The sequence below is a fragment of the Mandrillus leucophaeus genome, unplaced genomic scaffold (assembly GCF_000951045.1).
Source record: "Mandrillus leucophaeus isolate KB7577 unplaced genomic scaffold, Mleu.le_1.0 Scaffold159, whole genome shotgun sequence".
In the NCBI taxonomy this organism is placed as follows: domain Eukaryota; kingdom Metazoa; phylum Chordata; class Mammalia; order Primates; family Cercopithecidae; genus Mandrillus; species Mandrillus leucophaeus.
The window spans coordinates 3,216,468-3,230,477 of NW_012101576.1; the positions used below are offsets into that span (position 1 = coordinate 3,216,468).

Below are 14,010 nucleotides of genomic sequence, written 5' to 3' on the forward strand. Positions count from 1 at the left end.
CTAAATGAGTGAGTGGCAGGATTTGAACTCCAACTCTCCCTCTCCAAACTTCCAATGTAGAGTTTAGTGTTCACATGTAACATACAGATGCTTGATGTCCTCTGAGAGCAGTAAATGGGCCGTTGGGTCTGTGGCTCAAGTTTCTGGGACCTCCATTTCCCTGAGTTTGCCCTAGTTCCTTAGGCCTAGGTGTCTTCTTTCCCAGAGGAGCAATATGCAATAATATGAAGAATATCAGAAATATACAGAAAAGATAAAGACACAATATTCCCCACCAAACAAAGATTAGGGTGATTTCTTCCACTCAGGAACAGATAAAGAGTTCAGACCACAGTTTATGGTTTTAAAGAAACCATCCTGAATAAGCTGAAGTTATAGCTACCAGTTATGAATTTATAAAGTTTATGTGACCTTTATTATAATTAATATTGTATTAATCATCACTTATTATATATAAGAGATAAATTTAATATAACTATCTGGTAATTATACCTATGTTTACTAACAATTTTATAACTGCTGGCTGCAGTGGTGCATGACATTCATTATTATTACATTTCCATTGTGCAAATGTTAGAGGAACTCCTTCCATTTGTCAGGTGTGACCCATGACTTTCATGTCTCCGGGGATACTCTGGGAAGATGTCTTCATGGACAAGAGCTCAGATAAATATGAGACAGAACAGTCCCAAAATCCCTCAGCATGCCCAGCCCTCAGGGAGTTCCTAGTTTTTTTTTAATCTGTCCATATTATAGCTTGGTAAGTAGAGAAATTCCAGGATCTTCCTGCATGGATTTCTCATCAGAAGAGTGGTCCAGAGCGAGCTGTCATAATATACTTCTTCTTGACGCAGAGCTCCCCCTTTGATGATCTCAAGGGCACATTCCTCCTTTGGAGCTGCTTGCATATTGATTATCCCAGAAACTGCCTTCATGGCTGTGTCTATAGAATGACAAGGGAAGAGTAGGGTTATCCGACTAGGACAGTCTACATGATGGAAGGCCTGGAGACATCAACCACTTAGCTGTCAGGGGCTTTTGGCAGTGTTTGCTCTGCAAGCCTTATAGGCGCTATAGGGAATACATGGAGAGACTGGGTCTGTTGGGCAAAGAGAGGCCTTAGTGTTAATAGGGGCCTTGCCTTCCTGGGTGGAGATTGATGGGAGCAGTTAGAGGTGATTACTCAGGAGATCTGAATCATGCTTCTCTCTTGGGTATTTTGGTTGGAGGCGGAGAAGTAATATGGGGGAGCACAATGAGGATAGAAGTCTCATAATGACTCAGTAGCTAATGGGAAGTGCCAGTGGGCAAAACCAGAGTGCTGTATGATAATGACTTACTGTCTTATAAAAGGAAGAGATACTCAAGAATCCAGGCTTTTGCTCCCTTGTCACCACTTTCACTTCTCTCTCTTTCCAAGTTTTCATGTCCATCTTGTACAGCTTCTCTCTCTCTCCATTCCTTTCTTGTTTCCCTCTGGGCCTCGGTCTCTTTCTTTACTTCTCTAACTACTACTCAATTACTCTTCAAAGGGAATTTTCTTTTAATGTCTGCCACATGTTTTAGATAAACTTGTATTTGGACTTAACAGAAAAGTTGTAAAAATTACATGCAGTACCCCCTTATATTCCACATTTGCTCCCCCTGTTTGCAACATCACACATAACCATTGTGCAATCATTTAGGACAGGTACAATAATAGAATTGATACAATATATTAACTAAACTACAGAACTTATTTTTTCACTAATGTTCCTTTTATGTTCCTGGATCTTATCCAGGATTCCACTTAGTAGTAATTTCTTCCCATCTTTCTTCTAATCTGTGACAGTTCTTCAGCCTTTCCTTGTATCTCATGGCCTTGACACTTTTGAAGAATACTGACCAAATGTTTTATAAAATGTTCCTTGATTTGGGTTTGTTCATTGTTCTCTTATGATTGGAGTGGGGTCATGTATTTTGGCAAGAACACTACAAAAATGATGTTGTGTCCTTCTCAGCACATCACATCAAAGAGTTCATGATACCAGTGTGTCTTATTACTGGTGATGCTTTTAAGAAACACAAACTTGTATTTGATAAGTCTCATATAGGAGCGTAATGGTCATTGAGTGTCCATGAGGACATAAGGTGTTCAGCAAAGGGTTAAGTGATGAATGTGGTGAGACCCAGCCACCTTGGTAATCAAAATGGAAAGGAGATTCAAAGAATAGCCAGAGCCTCCACTGGTGACAGAAGTGCCTTTAAATGAGACAGCTAGTGCTTTCTGCACTGGTTCATTTTTAGTGCATTACACATGAGGTCAGGGAGTTCAGCACCTTTGTTTAACCACAATGGTAAGGCAGACAGTTCATCTGCAGGTAATTATTCGAAGTCTTGACCTTACCTGTGTCTATGAGGCCAAGAACACAGAGAGTGATTGATACATTGACCTTGGCCACTGAATATTCCTTTCTGATGGAGGAGAAGAACCCATCCAAAGCAAACTTGCTTGCAGAATAGGCAGCAACCATTGGATAAGCCACTTTCCCTAGATGATAGATTAAAGAAATGGGTTAATAAGGCGGCCCATTTCAGCTTCTGACAGAGCTGATCTTTATCTGTAGTAGGCTTTGTAACTCCTATGGCGTTCTTTTACCCCTTTGAGTCTTAGTTTCTCTATATTCCCCATGGAAATTATACTGCTGTATTGAATTTTGAAAAGAAAAACATTAAGGTATCGAAGGCATGGGGTGGGATTGGGCTACAGGACAGCCTTCATTGAAGAGGGACTGTTTAGGGTTTTAGTAAAGGTGATAAACAAGCGAGGCTACAAAAGAGCCATGTAATTCCACAGCTGCTAACTCTTCCACCTCTGAGACAAGTGCTGGGGATCCCAGAGTTTGACAAGTGATCTCTGCCAACTCAGTGACCTGTTGACAATGGAAAGGGTGTTTTACTTTCCTTACAAAGGGATTTTAAAAAACACTGTCCTGGCCAGGTGAGGTGGCTCACACCTATAATCCCAGCACTTTGGGAGGCCCAGGTGGGCAGATCACTTGAGGTCAGGAGTTCGAGACCAGCCTGACTAACATGGTGAAACTCCATCTCTACTAAAAATACAAAAATTAGCTGGGCACACGCCTGTAGTCCTATCTACTCAGGAGGCTGAGGCAGGTGAATCGCTTGAATTTGGGAGTCGGAGGTTGCAGTGAGCTGAGATCGTGCCACCACACAGAAGCCTGGATGACAGAGATTCCATCTCAAAACAAACAAACAAACAAAAATCCTGTGTTTGCTTTTCTACCCAAAACCACTTTTTAAAAAAAAAAAAAAAAGTTCACCAGACTGCTCAATTCTCACTCAAGTTTTTTGAAGGATATGTGAACATATGCCTAATAGGACAAAATATTATTAATACCCTTTTTAGGAGGGGAGAATAGAAGTGACCTGAGACCCTACAGTCTTTACCGAGCATTGTTATAGCAATTACTTTAAAATCAATTGTCTGCTAATTCCAGAGTTTGGGTAATTTTAAGATTGATCTTTATTGATTTCCTTTCCTCCTAAGTATGGGTCATATTTACTATTCTTGTATGGGTGTTAATTTTTTATTGTATCCTGGATATTGTGAATGATACATTGCAGGGTACCTGGATTCTGTCACATTCCTCCAAAGAGTGTTGATTTTTTTTTTTTTAAGTGGCCAGTTAACTTGGGTGAAACACTGTCTCTTGTAATAAGTATCAGCTGAAATCTCTTTTCAATTATTTGAATCTTAACTTGGCTGCCTGATTTCTGCATTGCCCATGCATTGTTCAGAGAACAACTAGAGATTTGGACAGAGCTTATGTATAGGATTCAGTGTTTCTCCACTGTGACTCTCCTTTCCAGCATATCCCCCTTTATAGTCCAGCTGTTACAGTAACCCCAACCTCTTCCTTCTAGCTATTCATGTTGGCAAGATGGCAGGTTTCTATCCCAGATACGGCACTGATTGGGGCTGCCCTTAGGCATAAAGCTATACAAGTGGGAAATTTGCCTACTGTCATTTCCTTCTTCCAAGTGTCAATAACCCTCAATTTTCTATCTGCTCTTGGTTAATCTCCAGTGCTTTCAATGGTTGTTGTCGATATTTTGTCAAAAGTTTATAGTTGTAATCTGGGGAAGTCTTTCAGGTGCCACTCTGCAGTTATCAGAATTGGAATTTCTATATGTTTCAAATATAATATGTTGTATGTCAAACCAAGAAGAAAGGATGGGTTATTTAATAAAGATGCTGAGAAAGGTGGTTAACTAATTGGAAAAAATTAACTGTTTGTTTTATATCATATAGCAAAAAATATTCTAGATGGAAAATTATAGTAAACAATGTAATCTACTCAATATCCATTCCTCCTTCTTTAATAATAGAGTCTGATTTTGTTCAGGGCAGCAATGTGATCATTTTAAAATTCATTATTATTACATTTCCATTGTGCAAATCTCATCTCCCTGAGATTTTCTTGCCCTAATAAGCCATGCGACGTAATAGTTCTGACCAATGAGAAGTCTAACAGATGAGGTTTCTAGGAAAGATATTGATTTCCTGATAAATTAGATGGATTCAGGTGGCATGCAACTTTTACATTTTGCCTTTCTCCTTTCCTCCTAATGAACCTCAGATATGATGGCTAGAATTGTAGCAGTCAGTTTGTGAACTATAGGAAAAGCTAATGTTAATTATGGTGGAACAGAAATGTGGAATGACCTTGGATTCTTGAAGACATCATGTAAGTCCACCAAAACGAGGCCTAAACTATTACCTGAGAAGAAGGAATCTCACTTTGTTAAGTTGCAGTAAGGTTTTTGACTTCTTTCTTTCCAACTTGGATGCCCTTTATTTCTTTCTCTTGTCTAAGTGCTCTGGCTAGAACTTCCAGTACTACGTTGAATAAAAGTGGTGAAAGTTGGCATCACTCTCTTGTTCCAAATCTTAGTGGAAAGGCTTTCAATTTTTCCTTGTTCAGTAAGATATTAGCTATAGATTTGTCATATATGGCCTTTATCACGTTGAGGTATATCCCTTCTATACCCAATTCGTTGAGGGTTTTTATCATGAAGGGATGTTGCATTTTACCAAATGCTTTTTCATTATCTACTGAAATGATCATACAGTTTTTGTCTTTGATTCTATTGATGCGATGTATCACATTTATTGATTTGCTTATATTGAACCATCCTTGCATCTTGGAGATGAATCCTACTTGGTCATGATGAATGATCCTTTAAAATGTTGTTGAGTTCTGTTTGCTAGTATTTTGTTGAGGATGTTTGCATCTGTGTTCATCAGGGATATTGGCCTGTGGTTTTCTCTTTTTTGTTGTATCTTTAGTTTTGGTTTCAATGTTGGGACACACCCTTAAAGGGAGAAGCCAGTCTCTCCTTCCCACTCCTTTGTCCTTCTTGGTGTCTGAAGGTGGATGTAATGACTGTGGCTCCAGACCTATATTGGACCATGAGGTAGAAGCCACATGTTGAGGATGGCAAAACATTTAGATAATTTAGATAGAAGGAAGGAACCTTGGTGACCATGGAGCTGCCATACTCTACTGGCCCTATACTGCCTACCTTCAGACCTGATTTAAATTTTAACTTACTGGTATTTTGTTTTGTTTTGTTTTTCTGAGGCAGAGTCTTGCTCTGTTGCCCACACTGGAGTGCAATGGCATGATCTTGGTTCACTGTAACTTCTGCCTCCCAAGTTCAAGTGATTCTCCTGCCTCAACCTCCTGAGTAGCTGGGATTACAGGTGTGAGCCACCAAACCCGGCTAATTTTTATATTTTTAGTAGAAACAGGATTTCGCTATGTTCGCCAGGCTGGTCTTGAACTCCTGACCTCAAGTGATCCACCTGCCTCGGCCTCCCAAAGTGTTGGAATTACAGGCATGAGCCACCATGCCCAGCCTAAATTCTAGCTTATTGAGTCCACTATTATTTTAGATTTTCTGTATCTGACAGCTGAACTTACTTCTTATTGATAGTTATCCCCACTTCTATGCAGCCCATGTGCCGAAAGAAAGCTGACATAATTCCTAACTGTAGGTGTGAGCTTATGTAATCTATTTTATCCCATTCTTCTTACTCATGATTGATACAGGAATGGCCATGTGGCTCATTTTGGACCAATGAGACTTGAAGAAAATTTTGTTGGAGTGTCTCAAAAAGTTAGTGTTTTTCTGGAAGAGTTTCTGAGAGTAGCAATCCTTTTTTTCTTCTGACACATTTTTGTGCATTGATATGGGGGTGGGAATTGCTGCAACTATCTCATTGTCAGCCTGAGGATGAAGCCACACATGGAAGAGAGCAGAGCCAAGAGAATCACGGGGACACTGAGCTTCAGCCAAGTCAACTGTGAAGCCTGCCCTACATCTGGACTTCCAGTTATGTCAATTATTTTCCTTATTGTTTGAGACAAAAATAGATCCACATTACTTATAAGAATAGCATAGTAACTAAAAGTATGAGCTCTGGAGTCAGATGACCCAGGTGTGAATCCCAAGTATGCCAATTCTTAGCTGTAGTATGTGGATAATAATATAACCAAGCTGGAGTAACCCATGTAATATACTTAGCACAAACTCTGGCACATAGAAAGTATTCAGAAAATGCTATTATTGTTAGCAGTATTAGTATTCAAATTGGTGAGAAAAGTAGGAGCTATTCAAAAAATAATGTTGAGACAAATAGCTAGTTACTTGGAGAAAAAAAGCGGCATTCTAATAAATAAATTCAAATTAGATCACAGAGTATATGTGAAAAGCAAAAAAACTAAAATAAGCTATGGGTGAATTTCTAATCTCAAAGTTAGAGATACCTTTTAAAGCATGAAGCTGGAGACGCATATTATGAAGGAAGACATAAATAGGTTTGAATATATAAAATGTGAAAAGCTACAGTGCACTAGAAATGCTTGCCATGGCCTTCCTACCCTCATCCCCTTCACAGAGATTTTATCTTTCTAGCCATGGAAGGTTGGCCCAGTTATCACGAATGTGCACACTGGCTTGAACACACATCATGGTCTCTCTTTCAAGAAATTGAAAGAGCGATGAAAAGATTCTGATTGCTACTGTTGGATTTTGAACGAAAAGGTCATGTAAGGTTGGGACTGGGATAGCCATTTTCAGCCATGGAGAGGGATAAGTAAGCAGAGACCAGTATTCTGCAAAAGTAAGCAAGCATATGGAACAAACACAATAACCTCTGAAATTTATTTAGCTCTTATGTGCCAGTCTAGAGTCTAAAGGATAAATGCTCAAAGTTTCAAGGTTCATGAGTGGGAGAAGCAGGATTCAAACTAGGACTGAAATTTGACTCTAGTGGCCCACACCTTGAACACTAAGTGGTACTTCCTCTACAGAAGCCACCGTTCTTTATATGTGTGTTTTCCAGGAGCCATGTGTTAAACCCAACGCAGGAAGAGCGTTGGTGAGGATTCTCTCTGTTTTGATAGTTGAGTCCAAAATAGTCAAAATTTATGAATAGCAGTATTATTTTCACTTCTAAGCTGACAGATGAGGATACCCATAAATAGACAGGGCTAGTCATTCCTAGTCCCTTTGTATTCATTTCCCAGGGCTGCCATAACAAATTACCACAAACTTGGTAGTGTAAGACTACAGAAATGTGTTCTCTTACAGTACTGGTATCCAGAAGTCCAAAACTAAGTTATCAGCACAGCCATGCTTCCTCCAAAAGCTATAGCAAGGAATCCTTTTTTTGTCTCTTCTAGCTTCTCATGTCTGCTGGCAGTTGGAGCTGAGTTGTGCTGACAGCTCCAGTCTCTGCCTCCATCTTCACATCACTTTCTTCTCTTCTGTCTGTCTCTTTTACTATTCTTATAAGGTCACTTGTCATTGGATTCAGGGCCTCTCAGATAATCTGGGATGATTTCATCTTGAGATCTTAGTTACATCCTCAAGGACTTTCTATATGTCCACTTAAGATCACGTTCACAGGATCTAGGTGGACATATCTTTTGGGGGAGGATCACCATTCAGCCCACTATGCACCCCTAGATAACAATAAAGATATTGACTATGACATTTAATGTGTTTGTCTAGGTGGCAACAGAGATGCAGAAGCAAGATATCCTGTGAAGCCATAGTCTGCATTCATAGAGCAGTTATTTTTATACCACTCACGGAGCTCATGCATCACATTGCCTATCCTTAATTATGCCTCGGGTTATGCTCAAGGTACATAGAAGAATCCTAAATGGTTTTGTAGGAGAAGGAGGTTAAGTAAGAGAAGAGAGAAAGTGAAAGCAGAAGAAAGGAGAGAAGTAGTGCAGGAGCCAGACATGTCAGAAGACCACCTGAAAAATTCATGACATGGATGCATGCATGGTTTAAAAAAGTTTTTTTTTGTTGTTGTTGTTATTAGAAACAGGATCTCACTCTGTCACCCACCCAGGCTGAAGTGCTAAAGCACAGTGGTGAGATCATAGCTCATCCTCCCACCCCAGCCTCCTGAGTTGCTGGGGTTACAGATGCAAGCCACTGCGCTTGGCTAATTTATTTTTTATTTTTTGTAGAGACAACGTCTCACTATGTTGCACAGGCTGGCCTAAAATCCCTGGCATCAAGTGATCCTCCTGCCTTGGCCTCCCAAAGTACTAGAATTACAGGCATGAGCCACTGTGCCCAGCCTAAAAAAAAATTTTTTTTTTTTTTTTGACGGAGTCTCATTCTGTTGCCAAGTTGAAGTGCAGTGGCGCGATCTTGGCTCACTGCAATCTATGCCTCCCGGATTCAAGTGATTCTCCTGCCATCGGACTCCTGAGTAGCTGGGACTACAGGCGCGTGGCACCATGCCTGGCTGATTTTTGTGTTTTTAGTGGAGATGGGGTCTCACTGTGTTGGCCAGAATGGTCTTAATCTCTTGACCTTGAGATCTGCCCACTTTTAGATGGTGAAAAAAATGAACTATTATGCAAGCATATAAGGTTGGACAAAGACTATTGAAAAATGATTAGCCTTTATTATGAAGACTATGCATGAGGTACACTGTAACATAATTACATATGACTATAGCTGTTGTTGACATCTCTCAGATTTTGTGATCTGCTATTGATCTGTAAATGTTTAAGCCAGTACTTAAATTCAATGCATATAAGGACCATGTGCAAATAAGGACCATTAACCTGTGGATTTGAGCTCTGCGCTCCCTCCCCCCCCCATTCTTCTAGTCTATTTCTGGAGTAGAGGACTGTGCTAAAGAGCTCAGTAGGAAAGAGTGGCTTTATCCATAAATGACATTCATAGTGCATTTTGAGAATGAGTGTGGGGCAGGAAAGGCATGGTGGCCTAAGCTTGTTGAACATCATCTAGGAACTCCTGGAAGAAATGGAGAGAGGTCTTTGGAAGAGGCTAAAGTCCCACAATGACAGCTGGGTGAGCAGTCACTGAATTATGAATTAAGTCTCTTTAAAACCCAAACTGGCATGACTAAGGAAAACATGTATTTCAAATCTAAACTGGATGCTTAGGTGAAGAAATATATTGGACTATCAGGAAACTCCACCTGGAGGAGGTAGGTTGTAAATTCTACTTGATGAAAGGAAGTACATGAAGGACCAGGGAGGTGGAAGAATGGCTTGTACAAAAATTAGAGGCAGGAGTTAGATAGACAGTGAGAAGCTAGTCAGACAAGGAAAATAATAGCAAAGTTTATTGTATTTATTCTTTTACAATAGTACAGACTTATGAACACTTATCCAAAACTCTTAGAGTCAGATGTATTATGGAAATTAAATTTATTTTTGGATTTTGGATGGTGGTATGGGCATATAATAGATATTACATCGCATCTCCAGTAGGGTTAGAGGAGGCAGCCTGTATGAGAACATGTTATTATTTCTGCACTAAAACATCGGAAAGTTAATACTGAGATAAAGGAAGGATTTACGTAGCCTCACTTCAGTTCAGGTTAAATTCATTAGGCAGATTTAATTATGCAAAGAAAATCCTTAGTTTTTGGAGTTTTATTATTGTTTCCATTTGTTTTCCCATAGCCTTTTTGGATTTTGGAATTGCAGATAACGATTGCGAACCAGTCTAGGCTCACTAAAGGAAATCTGGAATATATATTTTAAAAAAAAAGGGCAGAAAAAAAATGAAGAGAAGAGAGAAAAATCTTCCAGGTTCTAGTCCCAAACAACCTTGGTGCATTTAATTAAAGTCTATTTCTATTCACAAGTCTGTTCTTAAACATTTTTTCCACATAGTGCGAATTAGCTTGTGTGAGGAAATCCCTACGTTCTGCTCTATGTAAACTATATTTAGAAATTTCAGAAAGCTGAAAAGGGCAAAATCTCTCTAAAAATCTAGATTTTTATTTTTTAAAAAAGGTTCCATGAGTCAAAAGGCCTGGTCAAAGTGGAGTAAACAACATGTAACAGGATGTTAAAATTTGACTTTTTCTGCTTTAGTTTCAACTGAGGTTCAAAGGCTGAGAACATCACAGTAATTGGCAAAGGCTTCCACGTTCTGAAGGGAGGTTCCAGACCACCTGTGCACTTACAGGGAACATGGAAACACAAACAAACATCCCAAGGAAATAAAGGGGCTGACACTGGGAGGCCAGAGAGGATGGGAGTTAGGGAGAAGAAATTAGCAATGTCTCATTGATCTTCTAAAAAGAAGGCGTGGGGGATTTTCCTCACGTCAGTCTTTGTGAGAGTGACTTCAAAGAGACCTCAGAGAGCTTGTCCCAAAGAGTTTGATGAGCAACAAGGGGGACTGGGGTCTGACTCAATCTGAGAGGCCATGGCTATGGGCAAAGCCATTGCATAGCCCAAATTGTGTCACACCTATGGAAACTCTCCCTTGTAGGTGGACCTGAAATCCAGCCCACACTCTGCTCACCACCCTGTGGGCCTTGTCCCAGGACCTATTCCTTCTCTTCTGGAGCCATTTCCAATTCTGCCCAAAAGGACAGCCTGAAGTGGTGAGAGTATTCTCTTATATTCCCACTGTAATCTCAGGGCCCAAAGGAAATAACATAAGCAACTGCTGCCCAAACCACAAGAAGAATTACTAGTATTCCAGAAAGGGCCTCCAAAGAATCCACAAAAGCATGCAATGCAAGAGTCAGATTTGAACATCCACCAAGGGGTCAGAGAGCATGAGTTCTGAATGTCAAGAGAAGACCAATGTGTTAGCTGGGTGCCAGCCAAATAAGACCTTTCCTACTCCTTATCCTCTTCCCTGCATTCTCCCTTTTCCTTTAACCCAAGACAGGCTAGAGGGGGTCAAGGAGTGGGGAGGAGGTGAGGAAAGAGAGGAAAGAACAAACACATTTCCTACCAACAGCAGGTTCCAGCTTAGCAAGGGGAGAAGCTTTGGTTAAAGTTAAATTGCACATGACTAGACATTTTACCTATTCAGAAATGAGACTATTCTGGGGACTGGAGGCAGCCATAGGATTTTTTACTAACCTGGAGTAACCAGAAAAGTATTACCATCTGCCCTAGCTCATGTCCAGGCTCAGGGAGGACCTGCCCACAGAACAGGTTTGAACAGGCAGTGGGAGGAAAGAATCAACTTGTTTTCTGATTGTACCCTGTGAGATCCACTTGTTGGACTGCCAGTTTTTTAAAAAAAGATGTGCTAGTGTATGTGCTCAATTAAATAAAATTAATAAGTAAATAAATGCACCATTCTAATATGCATGAAGCAGTCATGGAATTGAGGGGGTCGGAAGCCTGAGCGTTTCTACCCAAGGTTAAGTTTTGGCTTATGTGGGAGGGTGGGGCCACCACAGCAGAAGAGAAAGATGGCAGCTAGCTTTCTGGGAAGTTTTAGAACACTAAGAAACAGAGAGCTATGGTGACTATATTTTCTGAAGCAAAATATGGGACACAGAGTCTTAGAAGGATGAAGGCAGACATGATGATAAGTGGGACAGAATGTTTGTAATTAGCTCTGTCCCAGAAATGCTGGGACTCAGCCACTGTAGAAACAGTAAGAGCCAGAGCTGGCAAAGAAACCATGTACTGAGCCTTGTTAGCTGAGTAGAAGAGGTCAAAAGGAGGCCTACGTGCTTTCGCTCATCCTCTCTCTACCCTCCATCCCTAACGGTCTTGCTGATATTTTGAAATGATTACCAATTCAAAGGTGGATTTTAGACTGCTTTAATTGATTGCTCAGAAGGGAGTGCACAAGGATTGAAAAACTTCATTCCTGCCTGCCTTCACACTTTTAGGGCAACCCCAGGCAAATGAAGGAGCGCAAATTTGAGGTGCATCAGGCCTAAATGGCTTCAAGGCCAGAGAGTCATCCTGGATCCTGCCCCCCATTTTTCCCAGCTCTTCCTAAAAATCCTTGCTCAGTTGAGACCCTCATGGTCTAAACTCTTTAGTTGTTTGGATTGAGTTGGGCTCTCAAGATAAATCCACCTATCTTCTCCATACCCCAGAAGACCTGAGGTGTCATCATAAGTATTGAGACATCCCACAATCCAGTGATAATTGAAGCAATGCAGTGAATGGATGTATCCAGGGAAAGTGTGTTGAGTGAAAAGAGAAGAGGGTTTAGGATAGAAGAATCCTGAGGAAACCAACAATTAAGGTTGGAGAGTTGCCAAGAAACCTAAGAGACTGAGAGGGGACAGTTAAGGTGGCCAGAGAAAACCCAGGGCAATGTTTTGGCTGATCACTAGGAAAGAGCATATGGTGTTGAAACAGCACAAAATGTAGCAGAGATAAATAAGATAAAACTTGTTACTAAATTTCACAAGGTGACTTTGGCAAGAATATTTCTATGCAGGTATGGGGCCTGTTGACAGGATGTAAAATGGAGTTCTTCCTAAAGTCTCAGAGTATCAGCACATCTTCTAAGGCAAGAATAAAAGAATAGATTCGAAGAACATCCACGGTTGAAGGGTGGGCCCAAACCAGTTCTGCCTGCATTGCCTAATCACCCATACCTAGCCTAAATCACCCTTGGATAAGAGAGAGTTCTCAGTGTCTTGTGCCTATATCCACCGATGCTCAGGGCAGTTTCATCCCTCTCCCCTTAAGCCACATGAGAGGGCCCTCAACAGCATTATTTGGAGAACTTTTAATATATCCCCTGGAGTTCAGGGACTGGAATTTGACTCACATCTAAAGTCTAAAGGCAACAGGGAGGGCTGGAACTGCCCTTGCTTGAGAACAAAGCTGAGTGCACTGTGGGATCAACCATGTAGTCCAAGAATTGACTTCCCAGAGGCCCAGTGTGGATCCTGTGGATGGGGGCTCGCCTGGGGTCACCTGCCCAGGGATGGTGGGGTAGACTGGGCCAAGTGGGCTGGGCTGATTGAAGCCTAGGAGCTGAGGAGAAAGCTGAACTGAAAGTAATGAGCTAGAGAAGGCATTGCTTACACAAAGGGAACTGCAGGGAGAATGGGCGGCAGCGGTGGTGTCTCCTGCAGGGGATCTCCGAAGAACCCAGAAAAAGCCCCACAAAATTCACTCTTATACTTCCTTCAAGTCACTAGACTCCCAGGATGGGGAATTATTATTATTATTATTATTTTTTCTCTTGAAATAATTTTAAACTTAAGGAAAAGTTGCAAGAATAGTACACACAACCTATTTTTTTTTTTCTGCTGAGCCATTTGAGGGTAATAGCTGTAATTGAGGTCATTGCTGACCTCATGTCCCATCTCCCCCAAATACTTAGTGTTCATTTCTTACACAGAAGGACACTGTCCTACATAATCACAATACAGTCATCAAAATGAGGGAATTTATTAGTTTCCTAGGGCTGTCATAACAAATTACCACAAACTGGGTGGCTTAAGACAACAGAAATTTATTCTCTCACAGTGCTGGAGTCAAGAAGTCTGAAATCAATGTGTTGGCAGGGCCGCATTCCCCGCAAAGGCTCTAAGAGAGAGTGCTTCCTTGCCTTTTCCAGCTTCTGGTGGCCGCCGGCATTCCTTGTGGCTATGTCACAATCTCTACTTTCCATCTTTACATGGCCTTTTCTTCTCTCTGTCTG

At 40.9% G+C, this 14,010-nt stretch overlaps 1 protein-coding gene across 3 annotated transcripts in view; it reads right to left on the reverse strand.

The window, feature by feature from the left end:
• Positions 1–330: 330 nt before the first annotated feature.
• HSD11B1 (hydroxysteroid (11-beta) dehydrogenase 1) overlaps positions 331–14,010 on the reverse strand; it is a 59,720-nt gene continuing 46,040 nt past the window's right edge. For all 3 annotated transcript variants that reach the window (XM_011975827.1, XM_011975826.1, XM_011975825.1), the window contains 2 exons: positions 2,387–2,530; positions 331–943 (listed from right to left, as the gene is read on the reverse strand). In XM_011975827.1, the coding sequence (XP_011831217.1) occupies positions 726–943; positions 2,387–2,530 (362 nt within the window). In that variant the 3' untranslated portion in view covers positions 331–725. The remainder of the gene's footprint in view (positions 944–2,386; positions 2,531–14,010) is intronic.